Consider the following 22293-nt stretch of genomic DNA (forward strand, 5'->3'; position numbering starts at 1 on the left):
TCATCAGTCTTCATTTTTCACAGTGAAGTTTTTCTTAAAAGTGACTGAATGCATAAGCCAACAGTGGGTTTGGTAAGGTATTTAAGTTTTTCTTAAAAACCCCACCCCTTCCTACACCTCTTGCTGTGCTAGCAGTTTTTGAACCTTTCTATGGTTCCACGGCTGGACCATGGGGTTAAATTTCCTTGGACATGTTGTTTTAACCTGGCTCAACTTGTTACATTTCTGTACCCTGAACTGCAAAATTAATTCCAAAACCTTAACACTGGAGTGATGAGTAAGGGGCTTTTCCCAAAGGCAGCAAGCTCCAGTCCTCTGCCAGGCTCTGGATCTGATCTACCACCTGATTCTTTCTTTAAAAAATAAATCTCCATCTCAGCTTCTCCCCACACTTTCCTGGTATTTATTGTTGTAATTGGGTGCCAGGTGTACTTGTCACTGAGTAGAGTTGTCACAGGCAAAGGAATGAGTGGCTACACAAATAATGCTGTTTCCAGCCCAAACTACTGAGTACCCCTGTGGACTGAATGGAGGGAGAAAGCAATTTATGGTGACTGCAGCTTGGGTTGTTTTCATTGCTCAGAGTCTGGATGCTTCCATGAAGCCTTAGGCTGTTTATTCTCTCAGGCTTTTGAGAGAGAGAAGGAATTGTGCCTGCCACCAAAAGGAAAGGGTTTTATTTGGGCTTTTTATGATTCTTCTTGATGTGTGTCTGTATACTTAGTTGAAAAGAACTGAGAAATCTATGAGGAAATTTGAGTCAGAATATTACCTTATATAAAGGTGCTCAAACATGGATTGAGACCTTCATTTTTTTTTTCTGAATAGAATAAATTAAAAAATAATAATATTTGAAACAGCTGCATAGGGACTTCAATATTATTGCTTTATCCTCTCCAGAATATTGGGATGGAATTTCACAGTATCGAGTTTGTGTATAAAGGAAACCTTGTGTAAGATAATGAGGTACTTTGAGGCAAAACTTAATGGCTTTACCTTACTCTCCCTACTGGTGGTGAATACTTGATAATTCCTAATGATGCTTTCTTCATACCTTCATAGCAATATGTTCATTCTACATCTAAAACCAGTTTGGTAATGTAATTTCTCTATAAAACACTGCTACTAACCGTATCTAAACTAATTAGGCATAGTCAGAAACAGCCTAAAAATGTAGCATGCTCGCTGAATGAGCAGATTTGGAATTTGGCACTGTTCCTACTACATAACTCGATTGGGATGCTATTACTGATGCCTTCCTTTCTGGGCCACAAGAGCCAGATTTCTGTGTCTCCTCTGATCTCCTCTGCCCTGGAGCTGTACTGTGGGCAGAGAGGAGCAGATTGTGTGTAGCTGTTGTTCTGGGGCTCCTCTGCCTCTTCTTCACAGCTTGGGGAGCAGAAATGTGGGGCAGGGAGAGCTGCAAGGGCACAGTGTGACCTGGCCAGTCCTGGCTGCTGGTTTTTAGTGACCACCACCAGCAGTGCAAGTGGGAACCTCCTCTGGGCTTTCCTCACAGTGCAGCAGAGGCAAAATTTGCTGAAAGTCAGGCCATCCTAATATACACCCCATGCACTTTTTATTTCTAGCTTGTTTTTTATTTCAACAAAAACTCTTAAACCACTAGCCCTTGTGTTTTCCCTAATTTTAGCAAATGTGGCAAATTTACCATGTAACTTGGATACACAGAGCATGATCCCAAGCAGTTAAATGCTCCAATTGAATGATTTACCAAATAAATACTAAGCCATTGGTATAATGGGATTTTTAAAAAAGGAAGGAAAATTCTTGCATGAAGTGACTAGAGAAAGAGGTCATTAATTATCCTGTTAGTACAGCAGAAATTTATTCCCTTGTGTGTCCAACCCAGAGTACATGAACCATTGTAAGCCCTTTCCAAAATCTTGTAGAGCAACTTGATTGAGACCTTACAACCACTTGAGTCACTTCTAAATCTGATTTGCACTTGGTCTGCAAGATTCTGGGTAAAAAATGTGTATTGAATACTTTTAATGTATACAAAATGATGGTATTCATTTAATGGGCCATGACCATTTTTTATTATTTTGGCTTGATCTGTAAATCATCATAGTTTCTCCAAGCTCTTTGTTATAAAACAACAGATACCATGTTCACAAAAAGCCCTGAAACACCATCTCAGACCAAACACAAACCAGTGCAAAGTCACTGATTTATGAATGATTGGATTGTCACTGGGAGGGCTCTACAGTCATCCTGGGCAGAGCCACAGAAGGAATAGCTTGGGAGGATCCTGATGCTCCATGTCTTTCACTGGTGCCTCAGCACCAGGGGAAAGGCAGGAGCAAAACTTCAGCCCAGAACCCTACAATATATGCACATGTGCTATGTTGGCTTCTAGATCCAACTTATAATCTCTTTTTTAGTGGGATTTCCTGGTGCTGCCTGGAGGGTTTCACTGATGCAAGTTTCATAAACACTTCCATGGAATGGAATCAACATTCAGGATGGCTGGGATCTTTCCAACAGCCCCAAGTTTTTGGGACACTCAAGTTCTCTTCCTATTGTCTCACACTGCCCAGTCTAGCATTTATAAATAGTAACAAGGAGTTTTCTGTTGCTTTCTCTGAAAGTTGGATCAAATCACAAAGGATGCATGCAACTAATTGTCTGGGCTTCTCTAAGAAAGAACCTATAGTTAATGCAATAATTGAGCTCACAATGGGCCAATGTTTAGATTTACCAGCCCTGACAATTTGTTTGCATCTTTAATTTGCTCAATCTGTTATTTCTTTTTCAGTAGCTAAACATTTCCATGTAGTTGTAGTCAGAAAATTCAAGCATGTTCCAAGCAATGAAAAATTCTAAATATTTTATTTTCCAGTTGCAGCTTTTGTTGTGCTGAAGAACATGGGTGCAATTCTGCAAGGGGGTTGTTTAATTTTCCTTCCTGGAATGATTTTCCTATTTTTCTGTGAATCTTATCACCAGGCTGAGGCCAAAATGGCAGTGGAGGGGACCAAAGTGCATTTTTTATAAGATCTACAAGTACTGATGTCAAAATGAAACAGAACTACTACATTCCTAATCCTTTTACCTCTCTCAGATCACTGGTCTTCACGGCAAGTTTATCACTTAGACTCTCAGGCACTAACAGCTGTAATTTGGCATCTACAAGAAAGTAGGAAAATCTAGCACAATATTTTAGGACAGGATATTTTTTGGCCACCAAAAACACTGCCAGTCCTTCCTAGCTTTTTTAGGTGACCACAGATAAGATATTTTTTTAAAGCTGCTTTTGCAGCTATTAGGTCTTTTTAATTTGGGGTTGGATTTTTTCTTCTCAGAAACCTGATTATGCTTGAATACTCAAATTTTGTTTGTGTTCAAAGGATATGAAAGAACATATCAAAAAAGAAAGGGAGAGGATGCTTTGGAATAGGAAAAAAACCTAGGGTCCATCTCATTAAAAAAAAAAAATACAGTTTATCTGCCAAAGCTTGCACAAAACTGAGAGAATGAAAAAAGGAAAATCCAGGACATTTTTAATTGAATTAGGCCCTTAGTGTGCTGTTTAAGCTACTAAACCTTGTGATTAGACATAGTGATTGAGCTGCAGTATAGAAGAATAATGCTTCAACATGAGATGTAAATCAAATACATGCTGCACTTGCATCCTAGCTAAGTACCATTGAGGGGAATTTCTCATGCTATGGGGTGCACCTGAGTGATGCCACCATCTCAGAAGGCCATTAAAGCTCCTCAGTTATTGTTTTTGCTCCAACAAATTATTTCACCCCAAGGGAAAAAAAAAAAAAAAAAAAGGAAAAAATCTTCACAGCCTTTAGGATCATGTATAGTTTATGCCAAACAAGTCTATCTCTACAGAAGAGCAGGGCACTCTTGCTCCTGCTGGCTTGGCACCTTCTGAGCTGTGTGCAGAATTATGAGGCTGAGCTGATTTCCCACTGAGCAGTGCTTTATTCCAGAAGTGCAGAGTAAAATGGGACTCATGATATTAGCTACTAATCAAAGCAAAGATTATCACAGCCTGCCCTTAAATGAGCTGCACTCAGTTTGTGACTCTTTCAAGAGTTATCAGTGTTGCTTTTTAGGATCTTCATTATTGATTTTTAATATAGATCCAATTGGGAACCTCAGATCGTTTTGATTTGATCTTTTTCGGCAGAGACTTAAACCCTAAAGGAAGCTAGTCACCTCTTTGATGCATGTGCCAAGCTGCAGTCAGACTTCAAAGGGCAAAGGATACATTTTGAATTTCCTTTCAACTTTCCCCCATTGGCCTGGCTGCTACCACATTATGAATTATAAACAATTCTATTTTGTGCTTGTCATTGCGCTTCACACTTCATCTGAGGATCTCAAAGTGTGTTACAAACTTCAATTAAACAGAACAATACCCTGATGAACTGGGTTAGCTACAGTTGGAAACTATTCCAGCACTCAATGAAGTTCAGCCATTTGAGGGATTGCAGATAGTTCAAGCAAGTCAAGGGAGCACAAGTAAGTGCCTGTGGTAAAAAGTCAAGATATTAATCAACATCTCACTTGCAGTGTGTTTACCATCCTTAGCCTTTCATTAAAAAGGTCACAGTATCCAACTCAGAAGACCAAGAAGCCAAACTCCAGCAAGAAATTCTTCATCTGCTATTTGAGACAGACTCCAGCTGAGCCTTGCTAATGGCAAACAGTAAGTGGCCATCATCCAGGAAAGGCTAAAAGAAGGCATTTTCTGTGAAGTCACACAGACCAGACTGTCAGGAACGCTTCTGTAACAACTCTGAGCAATGACAACAGTCAGAATGGCAGGGGTTTGGATTAGCAGTGGTAAAATCTCCACCCAGATTGGAAGGCTCTCCTGGGGCATCTTCATATAGATCTATGTAGGCATATCTTTGAGGGGCCTGTCAAAATCAAAATATCTCTGGAAATACAGGGCTTGAATCTCACTCACACAGAGGCTGGTGCTTATATAAATGAGGCTCCTCAGGCCTGCCTCTAGTTACTATTATGGATGACAGTTTCTATCAAGATTTTTTTCTTCACTTGTCTGAGGTTCTTTTAAGTGTAAAATAGCTCCCTGTGTCCTTTAGCTTCTTCTTGAGTGTAAAGTAGACAAGATCTAGCCTGGAGGACTCTTCAGCTGCCTCCCTGCTTCCAAAAGAGAAAGAAACCACGAGATTTTCCATAGCTCAGGAAGGTGTTTGTTCTCTTGCCTCAGCCAGGGTCAGCCTTAAGCCCACCCTGGCATTTCTGCCTGGTGTTTCAGAGGGAGGAGCAAAGAGTGGGACCACGCTGCCACTTCCACTTTCACCTGGGGCTGAGGCTTCAGGTTCAGGTCAGCACTTGCACTGGTAGCTTACCAGAAGTGTGGCTGGAAGGATGAAAACACTGTTTTGGGGGGTTTTATGCTATTTTCAAGGAGGGGAAAAGGAAAATATTTTTAGTTTGCTCTCAGTGCTTCCATCTGCAATTTTACAGCTCCATAGCAGTGCCTGATAACATGGCAGACTGTGCAACCATGCTGTAATTGCAAAGCAGGCCCCAACACTGCCTGCCATTTATAGACCAAAATGTTGGAACAAGAACTCAGAGGGTGAATCTGCAATAAGCAAAGTACCAGAGCAGTGTTTTGTAGTCATGTGTACAAATCTGAAGGCTCTGTGTCTTGTCCTTCAGTTTGCTTCCCACTGGGCACTGATGCATTTATGGGAAGGAAGGTGAGAGTGATTTTAAATAAAATCTGAAATCTTTTAGTCAAGGTTCCCTCTGTTTCACCTTAGTCTTGGGGGGAGGAAAAAAATCCCATTGAACCAACATTGGCAAAAATAAATAAATATGTTTTTTCATTTTAAGCTCAGGAGAAGCAGACTCTTAGGAGAAACTGGCCTCTCAAGGTTCCCTTAAGATTAGCACTGGGCTAATCACATGGTTTGTGCTGCCCTGACTTCAGCAACTCATGCTAATGTTAAGGTTGTGTGAACTAATCTGATGGAATCTTTAACCAGGGAAAGTAACTGAGAGGTGGACAGGAAGTATCAAATGCCCACCCCTTTCTTTGTCCAAGGAGGGCAGGAGAAAATAGCTGTTTGGGGAAAAGGAATTTGCATTAGCTCCTATGGAAATACTTTTTATCCCAGGGTTTTTTTCTCCATCAAATGGAAGTGGACTAATTTAAATTGAAAAAAGGAAACTTTAAAGATAGAAAATACCCAGACAAAGAGCTAGAGAAAGAGAACTACTGTGCTTTAAATTCACACCTTCACTATTAGCAATAACATCTCCGTGACTTTGCTTCAGAAACCCTGTGATTATCATAGCTCATAACCATACTCAGAGATAAGGAAAAAAGTAATCTCACACAAATGCAGCAACAAATGTTCATGGAATGATAGTCTGAAAACATTTCCATTCCATCCAAATTTTTAAACTGCTTGCCTACACACAGGAGTATGCAAACACATGTCTCTAGCCACAGCCAATTTACCCAGTTGCACACTTAAATTAACAAGACAGAATAATATAATTTTCTGACTTGTTCTTCAGCCACTGGAAATGTCAGTTACATGCATCCCAGGAGTCCTCTTTTTGATACTGTATTATCTCTAGAAAAGCAAATATCTTGGAACTCTTTTTCAACTGTGCTAAAACCAGCAGATACTTCTGGTATCTGTGAGAGGATGGCTTTCCCTGACAGCTCCCAAGCAGATTTAGGCAGAATGACTTTTTGCCCTTCCTCAGTCTAGACAAGAAACATACACAGAGAATCACTAATGGATCCCCTGAATAAATTATAAATCGTTGGTGTGGCATTTAGCCAGTTGAAGAGGGAAATATCCATGGAGAAGGCTGCCTCTGAGATCCCTCAGGCAGTAAAACCTGCTTCCACAAACTCTGGCTTGCACCACAAAAGAGAAAAGGGGCTATGCAAGTAGTTAAGGGGGGAAAGTAGATTACAAGTCTGGTGACAGGCCAACAAAAGCACAGGATTCCAGGACTGACCTACACTAAAAAAAAATGGTCTAAAAAATTCGGTGATCTTACAAAGAGGGTTATTCTGTTAATGCAGAAAAAGGGAAGTGGGTGCTAACTAGCCCAAAAAAATCCCAAAGGTATTCTTCTCATCTGAATAGTCTTTAGCAAGCAGTGGAAATCTCTTTGATTGAAAAGGCACTTCAGTGCTGAGATGAAAGAGTGGGCAATTATGTCCCTTTCCTTTATAAATTCAGGTGTATTTAGGGCAGTACTTTTTAATCTGGTCATCCACAGTAGGGTCAGTGCAGCGAAATGATGCAGCTGAAAGCTGCAAAGGTACAGAATGAGTGAGAAGGGGTGGGGGAAAGTGTGTTAATGCCAGCACAATCCTCTGTTTTTCAAATGTAACTCTGGAGTATGGCTTTTAAAACCTGCCACTGGAGCTTATTCCTGACTAAACTCCCATTATGCATTCTGCAGGGTGGAAATGCACACTTTGGGTAAATACAGGAGAAGGTCAGTGGCAGGCAAAAATAAATAAGACAAAAGGCAGTTGGTTGTAACAAACTGCAGAGTAAAGGACTGCTAGGCTGTGTAATGCACACACCTGAAAAAGTCAAAATCTAACTGCATGCCAAAGGCTACATTTCATAAAATTAAATATCAGTGAAATATTTCCGACATTTGCATGCAACCTCCAGAAGTAGAAACTTCAGTTTTTTAAAATAAAACCAAGTTTTAAGTATAAAATAAGTCTCAATAATAGCACAATATCGAAGAGTAAGAATAATAACAATTATAAAAAACACTATCAGAATTTTGAAGAAGCTTCTTATTTTTGGGAATGAAAGCTGACTTCCCACCCACTGCGCTGTCTAAACTAAATATGTAAAATATCTTGAAAGCAAAGTTTTCACAAACACAAGTAGCAGCCAGTTTTACTATAGCTGTGGTAAAAGGTCCTGGTAAAAACAGCAACAAAAAAAAAAAAAGAAAAGAAAAAAAAAAAAAAAAAAAAAAAATCTTTTTGGTTCAAAGCTATTTCTTTACAGCATGTTAAATATTACGATTGCATTTTATGCCCCCATGCTGAAGCATAGAATCTTTGCCACCTTCTTGCTCCATGGAATATGAAACTCCAAAAAAGAAACAGATGGCTTTTGGTCCTGTGCTCCTGTTTCCTTGTCACATCTCACATGATCATTATAACTGGATGGAAAAGAAAATATGTTTCTTACAGAACTGCAAGAAACCTGCTTCCTAATCAGAAAAAAACTCCTCTATCTTGAGATATAAATACCACTTTTCAGTATTACTGAAAAAAAAATCACAATTTCAGTAGTATTTTAGAGAAAACATGCATGTGGGATAGGCATTACAGTTGGATTGTGAAGAGAAGAAATAGAAGTGGAATTGGGCATACAGATGAAAAACTAGACTGTGCCATAGAAATGAAGATTGCAATGCACCTTCAGCCTGCCTGACTTTGCTACAACTAAAAAGCACTGTACTGCTGCCTTTAATTATTCTAATGAAGTCTTGGGGAAAGTGCTACTTCTGTAATCTTCTAAAGAAACATACTTTGTAAGTGCAAGCTTTCCTGATTTATTTATTCTCAAGATCTTTTCGTTTATTTCAGGAGACCTAGCGCACTTTGATCTTAAAATGGTTGGGGAGCCAATAAAAAAATAAATCACTTGTTCTTACAGACTATGGATTGAAATTTCCTGTACCATGCACATTCAGTGTGTATCCCTGACTCCATCATCTGTGAGGTAAAATAACCCCCTTTAGCTGAAATAATGGAGCTGGATATTAAAATCTCAGACCCTAGGCAGGGCACCAGGATATTTAAGTGGCATTTCTACGTTTGAAACCAACCTTGGACACAGAGTGGTTTTCTCTGTCTGACTCTCAGCTTGTGGATGAAAGAAAGGGAGCAAGAGGAATGAGCTCTTTCAGGGCTGTGCAGTGTTTACAGGACTTGTGTAGTGGAATTTCCACAGAATACAAAAGGAGTTCTTCTGCTTCTTGTGATTTTTGGCCATTCACTGCCATGTGCCCAACTCACCCAGCAAGCCCTGTGTGTGTATCACTTCAGAATCCAGGGCTATGTATTTTCTCATGGGCCACCTTAGCTAACTAGCCTGCTGTTCAAAGAGGGGCTGTTATTTTTCTTCTTTAGAGAGTTCCTTGCACAGCCTCATGTCCTTTTCTATAAATGGCATAACTCTGCTGATTAGTAATAAAAGAAAGTTCCACCACCCACACCTGCTCAGTGAAGCTCCATTCCTGCAGCTCCTTCCTGTTTCTGGAAGATTTTTCTCTTAAGAGGAATTCTTAATTAGTTAGTAAATCAGTACATGAAGATAAATTAGAATTTTTCTGGACCTGTCCGGAATTGCATTGCCCTATCACAAGTCTGACCTTCCCTCTCTGGAAAAGCTCAGAAAGCAAAGATCTTGGGAAACAGCTTATGTAAGAAGGCTCTTGTATCTTCCCCTGAAATAAAATGCATTTTCCTCTTTGTATGTGAGAATGACCTTGGTCAGAAGTAATCATCCTTTTGACATCTCACACAGATTTAGAGGCTTCTGAGCTTAGCCTGTGGGTCCTCTTTTAGCCTCACAGCACATATCTCCAAGTTATTTTATATAAATGCTCTTCCCTAAATATATGTGGGAGCAGTAGTCTTGGTTGCCTGAGCATAGATTGGGGTGGGAATGTATTTTCTTCTCATGTTCCTATAACCAGTAATTTACCAGCCAGCCTGTTCCAGCTCTCAGAGTCTCAGCACTGTAGAAAGACTTGTGTTTTATCCTGGTTTACAGGTAGAGCTGTACCCTCACCTGGCAGTGATCAGTCTGGCTGCATTAACCTGAGTGCTGGTTTACACTTGTTGAGGATTTGAGAGCTGCTGTGAAACAGGAGCTTGCAATAATAAACCCAGCTACAAGCAAAAAATGAAAACTCCATTGGGGGTCATTCTGTAATGGACCTTTTTCCTTTTGACCAAATTTTTGCAATGCACAGATTGATGTTTTGAGGTCACACTTGCAGGATAAGATATTCTTAGGAGTGTCTGGAATATGCAAAATATACAACAGTTTGATAAAATGATTTGACAAAATGAGTCAAAGGTGGCTCACGTGCCTCTGTCTTGCCTGGAAAAACCACATTCTTCTAAATGCAATTAAAATAACTATTGTATTAAATAACTGTGAAATATTGAGTATATGTAGAAGAGGGTAAAGAAATGGAAGCCACAATGAGGCTCTTTACATATTCCTGCTGCAACTTCACAGTAGAACAGGTCAGAAAAATCAACTTCAGTTCCTCACATCTGAACAAAGGGCTGGGACAATTACCTGAATTTAGGAAGTTAGGTTGTGGAAAGATTGAAGATGTCACTTCTCTGTTGCATAGAGGTTTTGAGCTCTACAGATTCAGTGTGGAGTTTCCCCTGGTTTGAAGGACAGGTGTCGCCAATAAAGGCAGGAGCTTCTTTTTGAAAGGAAGAATGTAAACCCCCTTCCTCCAAATTATTATGATTTTGAAATTAAGGGGCTCTCAGGCAAAGATATGGGAATTAGGAATAACAGTTCTTTACTATGAAAATTAAAATAGAAATACAGTGTTACAAAGAACAATCCCAAAACACTGACAGAGCCAGAATACAACCTGACACCCTGAACCTGACACCCTGTCAGTCAGGGTGTTGGTAGCAGTCCCATTAAATGGTGGCTGCATCCTCCTGCAGTGGCAGATGTGGTTCAGCTGGAGCAGTGCTCCTGTAGAAGGTGCAGTTTTCCTCTGAAGGTCCAAGGATGATGTGGAAAGGTCCAGCTTTTCTCTGGAATCCAGTGCAAAGAAGGTACCTTGGTGTCAAAAATCTCAGTTTTTATCTGGGTAGCAAAGGCGTGGCTCCTGCCCCTGGCTGGAGCATCTCCCAGTGGGATGATGGAATTTTATCAGTCATGCAGTGGGACTCAATGGGCCAGCAGCAGATGATATCTTCCTAGAGGGAGGATGGGTTGTGGAAAAGATAAAGATGATTGCCCCAGCTGGTTTTAAAGATGGCCCATTAGCAGATAATATGTGCCATGGAGATAAGGGTGACTGCCCCACCCAGCTTCAACAGATGGTGACAGAATACACATTGCTGACCACACCCTGTAGTGCAAACCAAGACAGGGTTGCACTCTGTGCATTTCATCACTTGTGGGCGAGCGGGTGTTTGGGGAGTCACAGCACAGCCACTCTCTGTTTGTGGAGCTGGGATACCAGAACTGTCTTCTCTGCTGATTTAGGAATAGCAGGAGCTTCAGCCCTTGGTCCTGGAGGTACAGTTCTCACAGACTTGAAGAGGAGATGCAAAATTACTGTACAAGAGGAATAATCTCTCGGGTACTAGTCCAAGCAGAAGCAGGAAAAACATTATGGATGAACAGACAAGCCTGAGGTTTTGCAGGCAGGTTGATTAGATGGCACTGGTTGAAAATAAAAGGCACTCAGCTGCTGAAGAAGGCACTTGGCAGCATAAGACAGACTGCAGAGAAATTCAGAACAGGAAGTTAAACATGAACAAAAATAGAGAATTTAATGTGGAAACAGAAAGTTCAGGATGAAGCTAAGCCAAATGCCTGATTTGATATTGAAATATTCTGCATTTTTGTCTGCAAAGACTTGGAATTCAATATGATTTCCAAATGTCATAATTTTAGATGAAAAGACTTTTAAAAAACAAAAAAACAAAAAACCAAAACAACATTGCTTAATCTGTTTCCATTCATTCTAGTAATTCCTTTTGACAGCTGAAAGACACAAGTGTCAATAAGCCCCTGGTTAGCTCAGTTCCTGCCCTTGAACAGGCAGGAGTGGTAATCTGTCAGTTCTGCCTGTCATCTCAACCTGACCTGCCCTCTCTGCTCACTGCTGGAAGGCAGAGGAAGGTTTACTCTGCTTCCATCAAATCACTCAGCAGCCTCAGCTCCAGAAGGCTAAACACTAAATTGTCTGGCCTTGATCATAATCCATCCTTTCCCCAAGCATTCCCCTCTGCAGGCAGCTGTGCTGATCCTGGATGAACACCTTGCTGCTCTAGGCCTGACCAGCATGCCCTGAATTAGTGCTTTTAACTCTTTACTTTGTCTGCTTCTTCTGCTACTTCTGGAACAGCTCACAGTGGGGAAGGACATTCTGTTCTGGGGGAAGCCTGAGTCCTGACTGCAGCTTTCATTAGTTCTGACAGCATTGGCCACTTTCTTCCAGACTAGAAGATCTCCATTCAGGCCTTACTAATAACAAGACTGTCAGGCCAGCCAAGTAAAGTGTGTGTTCACAGCTCCAGGGGCTGGGTTTTTACAATTATTCTTAGAGAATCCACTGGTGGTTTGTGGAATCCCACCTAAGCCAGTGCCCTGTCTCTTTTCTCCCTCAGCTCCTCTGCAGTTAGCTGGCAACATCCAAGATAAATGTCATTAACCACAATTCTTTCCTGCTGGAATGCTGAGCTGCAATCACACTGCTTTAAAAATCTTTCATTTCTTTAGTTTTATTTTTATACAGTGCAGCCTTACAGCTCTACATTGATGTATTTCAGTGGGCATCCTGCTCAAGTACAGATGCTGTAACATCTATTTCAGAGAGTCAATCGTAATGTAAAGCTCATCAACATGTGTCAAAGCCATCAGAAGATCCACGTGACACATGAAACATTTAGAAATAATTTCCACAAGATTTTTTTTCACCTCTCCTTATTAAGCTGTTTTCTAGGGAAAAAAAAACCCCAAAAGTTAAATCTGTATGGCTTTTGGTTTTGCAAATGTTTTCCTTTGTGGTTATGGGTTTTATTTATGAGGTGCCATGTGAGACAAAAGTCATCCCAGGCTCATACTTTACTAGTTCAGTAAATTTTCCATACTTTAATGATCAAGCTGCATACTTTACTTGTTACTTTTTAATATAGTTCAGTGATCAAATTGTATAGCATAATGATCAGTTTTCCTAATGTGCCTGAATGAGTTGCATACCTCATTAATTTACATACATACTTTACAGGCTAAAACTGTAGAGTGTTTGGATAAAGTGAAAAATTTAACAAGCAGCCTTTTCTCACAACCTGCACAGGAGCCCAGGAATACATGAGAACCAGGGCAGGATGAAATTGTAAAGGTGTGTGCGGGAAATGTTGGTTTGAACCAAAAATGAAAATGAAGGATTTCAGAGCACCTGGAAAGCTGAACCAGCACTGCAAACCTGGTTTGTATTTGCTCTGTCTTTTCAAAAACGTTCCCTTATGGACTAATTTTGGATTTTAATGATGGATTTATCCGTTCTACCACTAACACAGCCCAACAAGCTGCTCAAGGTGAACTCTCAATATTTTAAAAAGCAATTCAAGCTCCAGCCCTGTCAGGGACCAAGTACCTCTTAAAAGATGTGGAGGCACCTTGTTTTATTGCTGAGTTGAGGTGAGAAGTACTGGGGGTCTTGGAGGACTCTTAAAAGAGACTTCATGTAAAAACACACAGTGTTGTAGAGTCTGACCCCATCCTGCAGCCTGATGAGCTGTTAAGGATGTTTAACACCTCCTTGCAGCAGGAGAGGACTTCACAGCCAAACCTTCCCTAACAAAAGCAGCTGCCTGCTCTAAAGGCAGCCTGAGAGCTTGCTGGTGGGTCAGTATTACAGGACAAAAATAGATTATTTCAATAATTATACAGGCACATTAGAGCTCATTCCATTGGTCTTTCTGGTGATATGACTCAGCTGAAATTTACTGAATTTATTCCAGCATAAAAGCAAGAAAGGGGAAATGTGGCATTTGCAAACCTCTAGAAAGTATCCCACTATTTCATACATAAAAACCCTGTAATCTATTTGTAAAGGCTGGGTTTTAATTTCCATAAGCTGAAAGCATAAATATTTTTTAAGTCCCCAGCTATTTTTTAAATAACTATTATTATGGACAAAGTAACAGTTGCACTACTATAAATATTAATGATGAATTTACAGAGAATAAAATATAAGCAACCTTATAAAATTTTTAGTAAAGCTACACTTACAATCAGCACTTTGGTAAAACTGCCTATTGCCAACTGACACACAAAGTCTCTAACCAGCTACAAATGCCTGTAAAACATTACAAACATTTAGAAATGGAAACACTGGAAACTTTTGGAGCTATTTATGGTTTTTCCTTCATTTGAAACCTGTGGTCCTCCCTCTTCCCTCTCTTGTGCATCACTCAAGCCCTGCAATTTTGATACCTGACAGACTTTGACTCAGGATTTGAAGGGGCTGAGACAAGTCTCACTGGTTTTCCAGCTTTTTCTTTATGACAGAAGGTTTAATGGCTGTATAGCTCTGTTTAGCACAACATTCCAGCATTGCCATGGCAATAGAGAGGTACAGTTTGCCATTGGATGATGATTATTATTTTTTCTCATTTTACTTGTGCTTCAAGCACATACTTTCAAAAATGAAACATGGTTCCTTTCTTAGGACATAAACTGCAAGTCAATGCTCTTTTCTAGTAAACTTTCACTTCCTTAGCCAGGTTCACAAATGAGCTGTAAGAAAAGGTCATTTGGGCTCCTGAGCACTCAGATCTACTCACATCTGCTTGCTGCTGGGAAAGGCAGGCTGAGAGGGCAGAAGCCAGAAGAAGAGACTGTGAAAATTAACAGGACAGAGACTTCCTTGGTTTGCACATTTGATAATGTTCCTGTTGTTTGCAAACATGGTAAGGATGGCTGCACTGATAACAGGACATGATTATGAACTGAGGGATCTGCTCCTGCAATCTGCATCAAGTGAGACCCTGTTGGCATTGACCTCTGCACAGAGGAACAGCAAATCTGGTTTAATTTGAGTTGCTCCAACTCTAATATTCAGAACATTAGAGGACCCTGTCCTTGACTGCAGGATTTTCTCTGTACAGACTAATCTCTGTATTTGACCTTCCTGCTACACATACTCTGCTGTTCTAGTTGGGCACCAAGAACTTGGTGGGATTCCCACTCCACTCATTTTTCTGTATGCCCCTGCCAGTCCATCGGGAATCACTTTTGGATGGCCCATGTCCTGCATCACCCACGTGGGGTGATCTGGCTGCACCCATGGTCATGCTTCCAGCTTGCTGCATGTCCACACCAAAATCTGAGTATAAAACTTAACTTATTACAGCAGTTTGAAAGAGAGTAAAGGCTTTGTGGAGTTAAACAGAAGTCAACAGAAATATTTGTGACTTTTTGAAAATATGTGAATATATGTGAATTGCATGCTTAGGCAGTCATTGCTAACACATCAAATCCCATCTTTTAAAGAAATGTATTATACCTTGATGACTCTTCTGGTGTCTGAAGTGGTTTATATTTCTCAGGACACTTTCCAGTGTACTGTGAAATACAAAAGCTGAGGTTCTCAAGAAGGTGCCTGAACTGTTTGCATCATCATTTAAAAGAAAAATGGCCAAGTACTTGCTGAAATTCCAGTGCTTCCTTACTCCAGTGTAATCTTTCTCCACAGTGAAAAATGCCTCGGAAGCAAGAATTCAAATTATTTAAGCAAACCTAAAAATTCCAAAAGAGCAGTGATTTTTAGTAGCCATTTAGCAGTTCACTTGTAAACACCTGAGATCCATATGCCTTTTAATTGCAGGTGTTTTTTATATGAAGAAACAAAACACATTTCTCAGAACCACATTTAACGTGAATTTTTAAAAATATATTTTAAAAATAAGTTGCAGTTGTTGAAATGAGCCAAAAATAGTTTGCAGTTCTGTGACATGTGTAAATACAAGTATGGAAATAAACAACAACCTGCAGTAAAAGCTTAAAGGCATTATAGCAAATATCCAAACATTCCAGAAAAGGTAGTGGTTAAGGCAAGAGATGAAGCAAACAAAATTATTAGAGGGCTGCCTTAAATAATTTACACTAAAATATTTTTAAATTAAACTCACCTGAGCATATTCAGTTTGCCTTTTGTCCCCCCACACCATGACTGTTGGTGAGGCAAGTTCATTATCTGCTCTATAAAGGACTCAATAGCCTTTGATCCTCATTAACTTCAGCTTATCTTCAAGGCATACTTTTTTCTCATCCTCCCTTACACAAAATTCCCAGCCTATTCCTTGTGGGTGTTTTCTAGAGGTTTCCCAGGGGAAACAGTTTAGAGAAGAGCTGCAGTAGCAGAAGTTTTGAGAGAGCAGTTCAAGAGAATGGCAGAAATACCCAAGTCTAGAAAAGCTGTGGGTCAGTTTGTTGTGGAACAAAGTCATGGCAATGTGACCCCAATAAGTTTGGAACAAGCATTCCTGGAGTCTCCAGATAGTGTGAAAAGAGACATCTGTACAGCAGCAGCATCTCTGTGGAACTCTTTTCTCTGGGTTCTATTCCCAGGGACATCACTAGCAGTGTGTTTGTTGAAACCTGTGTTATTTCTGACTGACAAACTGAGGTTTCAGAAATGAAGCCATTGATGACAGGGAGTTTCTTTCCCCATTATCCCCCCAGGAACTGTTCTCTTCCCCTCCCCTGTGCAGGCAGCAGGTCTCCCATGGCCACACACAGCTGGTCAGGCTTTTATCACCTTGATGTTTCTTGGCCCAGGTCACAGATACAGAAGAAAATTGCTGGTTTTGACCATGGCAGAAGGCAGAGCCACATTGCTGGGGATGCAGGATCTGTCTCTAAAAACATGAGCTTAAACTGGACCTGAAACTGCAGGCGCAGATGACATGGCTCTAGAGTTCTTTGTCATGGCAACATTTTCTTCCAGGTTTCTTTGATTATTCTTTCCCATGCTTGATAACAATCTTGCTATAGCAGCAAGAATTATTTCCTCTAGAGGCTGCTGCATTTCACCAGACTGTGACACAATGGACTGAGACTACTTAGCATACAGCTTTTTTTCCTTTTTTTTTTTCATTCGGAGCTTTCCAAATTCTAGAGAGAAGTGTTGCTCTCATTTTACAGGAGGGGAAACCAGGAAACATGCTGCTTAACAGCTAATGCACCTTATCTGTCTGAGTCAGAATCAGAAATGGCCCAGAGCATAAATGCAGATACTTGCAGAGCCCCAGGTGACAGGTGATAACTTCTGCAGCCACTGTAATGTGCTCACATCTGATCAGATGTCTTTATTCTCAGTTGCTACATGCTTCTTTTGCCTGATAAAACCACAATGCCTGATAAAACCACAATTGCAGTAGCACATTATATCTAGTTATAACAAGTCTTAGAAAAATCAACAGGGCTGTTTGAAAGATGTGATATTTACAGGCTTGGGATACAATTTACAGACAACTGGAGGAGGAAAGGGGTTTGTTTTGGGAAGAGAGGAAGGTCTTGATAATTTGCTGTTTGCTTTTTCCTTTCCAAATCTTACTGTCACAACATCTCTAGGCTTGATTTGATATGTTTGCTTTGTGGAATTTCCAGAATAAAATCAATTAAGAAGTGTGCAGTTTTCAGAAGATGGTACTTCTACATAGGCCAAGGTTGCCATAGCACTCAGCAGAAAAGTTGTGAGGCCTTTGTACCCATCCAGAAAAAAAAAAAAAAAAGACATTAAATAAGATAAAACTTACCTTATACAACAAATCCTAAGATGATGTAACTATTTCCTTTATTAGGGTTTGTTCTAAGCTGAGCTCTGCAAAGCTTGCAGGTGGTGTAGCCTGCTTTTGTTTCTGCTGGTATTCAGATGCTCTGCCATCCTCAATTCCTCTCAGGAAATCAAAATAAGAGAACTTGCTGTCATGAATGCTGATTCCTAAGCTAAGGAAAAAACACAGAATGAAATATCAATGATTTTAAATAATTATCTAGTGTTGTCTGATTAATTATTATGATGTATTATTTGTACTGCACCAGCACTTCAGGATATGCTTGTGGTGTCAGTGTATAAATCTTGTTAGTTACAGCCCAAGCTTTTTATCAGGTCTAAGATACCCATCCTGTCATTTAAATTCAACTACAGTTTCACATGCAGATCCAGATCCAAGCCAATCTCCAGATGCTCAGGAGGAGTCCTGCTCCAGCCTGGGCCTAAGTGTGAAATCTTCCTATCCATCAGCAGTAACTCCTTGCTTTTTAAACTCAGGACAGTGTTTGGATCCCCATTTACTGACTGGCTCATCATCCCCATGTGGCTGGAGGATGTGCAGCCTCCCAGGTTTGTCTGTGGAATTCTCTTTCACATCACAGAGCAAACACAATCCAATGGACTCTGATGAGGAATGGATGCTCTTGGTGCTAAGTGCTACTACTGGCCCTTGCCTTTCAGCTTCACAAAAACACCCTTGATGCACAGATGCTGGGGTGCTGCTTAACCCTCCTAAACCTTGTGATCATTGTGAGAGGAAGCAGCAGAACCACAGACAGGCTTGTAAGCTGCTGCCAGACCTGCACTGTGATATCCAGTACCTTTCTGTGGATGTAGCAACACAAATCTATACTCACAACTTCTCTACCACAGGGCAAGTAACCAAACTTTATTCTGTACAGTGCTTCTGCCTATGGTTATGACAAAGGATTTGGCTTCTTTCTCAATCTGTATTTCACTTAGCATGGCTTGGCAGGCCAGTACAGAATTATTTGACACATTCTTGGCAGGACTTGACCTTACTGCCTCAGACACAGACCCTGCCCTCTTTGGGGTGCCCAGTGAGCTGCACAGAGGGATGATGCATTTGGCCCTGCTACCAGCACCTTGTGGTGTGAAGTGTCCTGCAAGCGCTTCTCTCCTGGGCACTTGTGGCCAGCCCAGAACTAGGAGCCCATTCCATGCCTGAGAGCTCATCCCATACCTGGGAGCCCATCCCATACCTGGGAGCCCATCCCATACCTGGGAGCCCATCCTACACCAGGGAGCCCATCCCACACCAGGGAGCCCATCCCATGCCTGGGAGCTCACCCTATAGTAGGGAGCCCATCATACAGGCTCTGCAGGCTGCACTCAGAGCTTCCCAAATTTCTGTCTGTCACCTGAAACATCTGCTGGATCAGGGACACTGGAGAATTCCGTGTTCTGTCACACTGGAGATGGAGTGGGATGCAGAGCTGACTGCAGATAGCTCCAGGTAACAACAGTGAACGTGTTTTTGCATCAGATATCAGCAAGGGGAATCATGAGATATTGCATATGATTTAGGAATTTTTTTTTTTTTTTTTTTTTTGCAGAGGACTATGTTACCAAACCAAATTAATTTTTATTTGCATATTTTACTCTAGAAGGACTGTAATTCAGGCAAACTTCACTTATACATAAAATATGTGACTCTAGAAGTTATTTAGCATGAAAATTAAAGACAAGATGAATAGCAGTGACCATTACATGAAAAGCTACTTTTAGTGGCCTGTGACTTGTGGTTTCTTAATGAAAAGACACCTTAAATATTTTAAATGAGGACTCCAAACAAGCCCAGTGAGGTTGTATAGCCCATCACCACGATGGATACAGGAGCAAGGGCTTGCTCTGCCCTCATTTTCCCTGCATTAAGCCAGTGCAGCCAGACTATGGAGTTTCCTGCTCTTAAAAGATCACCAGAGAGTCTCCAGAATACAATTTACACCATTCATGTTTGATACAGATCCACTGGCTGCCATGGACTGACTTTAGAGTTACCATCTTTGGAGAGGTTTATAAAAGACTTTAATAATTTTACAGTCAATTATCAGGACCATGGGTTCTTCATACACATGTGTTAAGCAGACAATTCCTGTGCTGTAGGGGAAAGCCTGCAGGTTTTTTTCAGTCTTGCACTCAGCTTTTTTGTTAGAATTATGGTAATGGAAAGTCCTAGAGAGCCAAGATTTGATAGAGGAGATGGCCCCACCACACAACCTCTATTTTCTTGTTTAAAAATGAATTACTGTAACACACTTTTATCATCTGTTTCCACAGTAAATCACCAGGGACCAATGCCTCAGCTACCAATCACCAGAATATCCAGTTACAAGAATGTCTAATTAATGGGGAGAGCCAGTAAAACAAAGAGGAAGCTTTATAAAACAGGCTGGAAAAGAAATTAACTATAGACCCCATATCTGCTAGGAAGAAAAAAAAACATTCAAGAGCCCTGATTTTGCATCTTGCAGCTGCACAGCACTCCCACATACTACCCGTGTCAAGCTGGCTCCAATATTGGAGACAGTGTGTGGAAAAGGAAATAATCAACACCATTTCAGCAGAGAAATAAATTGCCAAGTGGGCATTAAAATTTTAGTAATAAAACTAAATGCATATGCTAATCTACTCTGTATTATTTAGAAAAGACTATTTTGGATCAAGAAAGGAATAATCTGCACAAAATTACAATGAATGGAGGTGTTTATCATCAAGAGGTCTTTGAGAAAGAAACAAGCAGCAGATTCCTATTAAGGTTTCAATTCACAAAAAGTTGATCACCCAATTAAAGGTGAACTGTGAAAAGACTTTATTTCAAAAAATGAGTCTGGTGTGGTAGGCACTGAAGAACAAAACCCAGTGCTGCCAGGCATTGTGACCTCTGGGGGCTGGCTTGGTGCAGAGAACTGCAGAACCCAATGTTGGAGCAGGTCCTTTGTGTTCTTCAGTTTCTACAATAGAGATTTTTCTTCTTTCTCATATTAATACAGAGAATTAAAAGGACAGCTTGTCACGGCAGCAGCATTGGATCATTTGAAAGCTAATATTATCTTATAGCCTGATTTAGTTGTGTTTCCATTTTGAACAAGATTTTGCAAACCCTTGCTCAGTAAAACTGAAATAAAATAACTGAACAACCTAGAAAACAAATGCACATACTCAAAGAATACTTATTAAAAAAAAAAAAAAAAAAAGTAAGAAGCCATTGAACCTTTTTTTGGCTGCAAAATCAATTCATTATGCAAAAATATTTTTCACACATCTTCAGTTTTAAACCTGTGGGTATCTCCATTAGTTTTAACAGAGTTTTTCCTTTTACTTAACACTTAATAGAGGCTTATAGGCTTTGGTGGGTGTGAACAAAGAGGTCCTAAGGAGATAATCATACAAACCTGTTTAGAAAACTGCTGAAATCATCATCATCATCAAGATAAGGCTTGAATTCTTGCAATGTCCTGTTCAGGCCAGATGTTTTTACATAGCCATCTCTACTTTTATTCATTATTGAAATCTTGGAAGTAAGTAATCCCTGAATTTATTCCTGAAAGAAATCAGAAGCTTATTTTAGCTCTTTTGTTAAATGGGTTAAAGGATACAAACGAATACACAGAATAATGGTGGAAGGGCAGAGAAATATTTTGAGCTTTTTTATCTGTGTGTGGTAAGTTCATAAAATTTATTCAAAGACAGCAGAATTGTTCAGAAATAAAATTCAAATCCAATATGCCCCCTATTTAATTTTTATATGGAATTGTATGGCTTGGGCTTCTTGTTATAAAAAAAATGCTACCTGGGAGATGAACTGGCTTCTCTCTCCATTCAGAATAGCAGATGCAAAACAGTTCTCTCTTTTAAAGCCTGTCCTGATCAGAGTTACAAATTTTTTATTATTACTACAGCCATTAAAATTATAAGGGTTTGGCACCATAACTCTGCAATTCTTGAGGCTCCTGAAACTCTAACACAGCAGGATAATTCCAACAAAACCTGCTGGACCTGACCAAAACCTGGAGCAGAACAAGGCCTGATCCATGTCCATGTGCTAGACTTCAGATCAGGACCTTCAAACCTCTCTGAGTTATCACTTCTTGCACACAATTAAATTCAAGCTTCAAAGTCTTGACTTTTCCTCCCTCTTCATTTTGTCACTTACAATTCACTGACACCAGGGATTTTGATCAAACTTTGGGAACTCAAGCAATGTGATTCTCTGCATCTTGACTCAATCAAAAGCCTCTCTGCAATTTGTTCTCAACTGGTTTTCTCTCGGCTTTGCAGAATCCTTGATTTTCTATTTTCTTTTCAAGAAGTTCTAAGTTCAGTCCAGCCTTTACAAGGGCAGTCTATTTTCCTTGGCTATTTTTTCTCCTAAGAATCCAAACTTTTGGAGCTTGCACTTCGTAGCAATAAAGAGCAATTTCCCCATAGCCCTCAGGGTCCAGGAAAAACCACTGTGTATGGAATCACCCACCTTAAAAAGTCTGAATTATGATATGGCTTAGGTGGGTAGTGAATAGTCTATTTATTTCATGCTTCAGATCCACTGTACCTATCACTGTTATGTGGAATAACTCTCCCCTTAACCAAGTTTTGTCACTGTCTGATTAGGAATGATGAATAATACAGCAACACATGCACAAGACCTTTTTAAGGTAGCAACAAGAAGTGGATTATTGAAAG

General features: G+C 40.2%; 1 protein-coding gene and 1 long non-coding RNA gene across 2 annotated transcripts in view; both read right to left on the reverse strand.

Moving 5' to 3' along the window:
- Positions 1-22293, reverse strand: part of LOC306801114 — a 212035-nt gene that overhangs the window by 67644 nt on the left and 122098 nt on the right. The window lies entirely within an intron of this gene.
- The window catches only part of EFCAB6 (EF-hand calcium binding domain 6), a gene marked incomplete at both ends in the record, with an annotated part of 89100 nt that continues 73369 nt past the window's right edge, over positions 6563-22293 (reverse strand). The window contains 7 exon segments of the mRNA XM_079303078.1: positions 6563-6742; positions 7045-7057; positions 15319-15425; positions 15428-15434; positions 15436-15551; positions 17573-17587; positions 17591-17762. Of these exon segments, the coding sequence (XP_079159204.1) occupies positions 6563-6742; positions 7045-7057; positions 15319-15425; positions 15428-15434; positions 15436-15551; positions 17573-17587; positions 17591-17762 (610 nt within the window).

Source organism: Erithacus rubecula (genome assembly GCF_903797595.1).
Source record: "Erithacus rubecula genome assembly, chromosome: 4".
Classification (NCBI taxonomy): Eukaryota; Metazoa; Chordata; class Aves; order Passeriformes; family Muscicapidae; genus Erithacus; species Erithacus rubecula.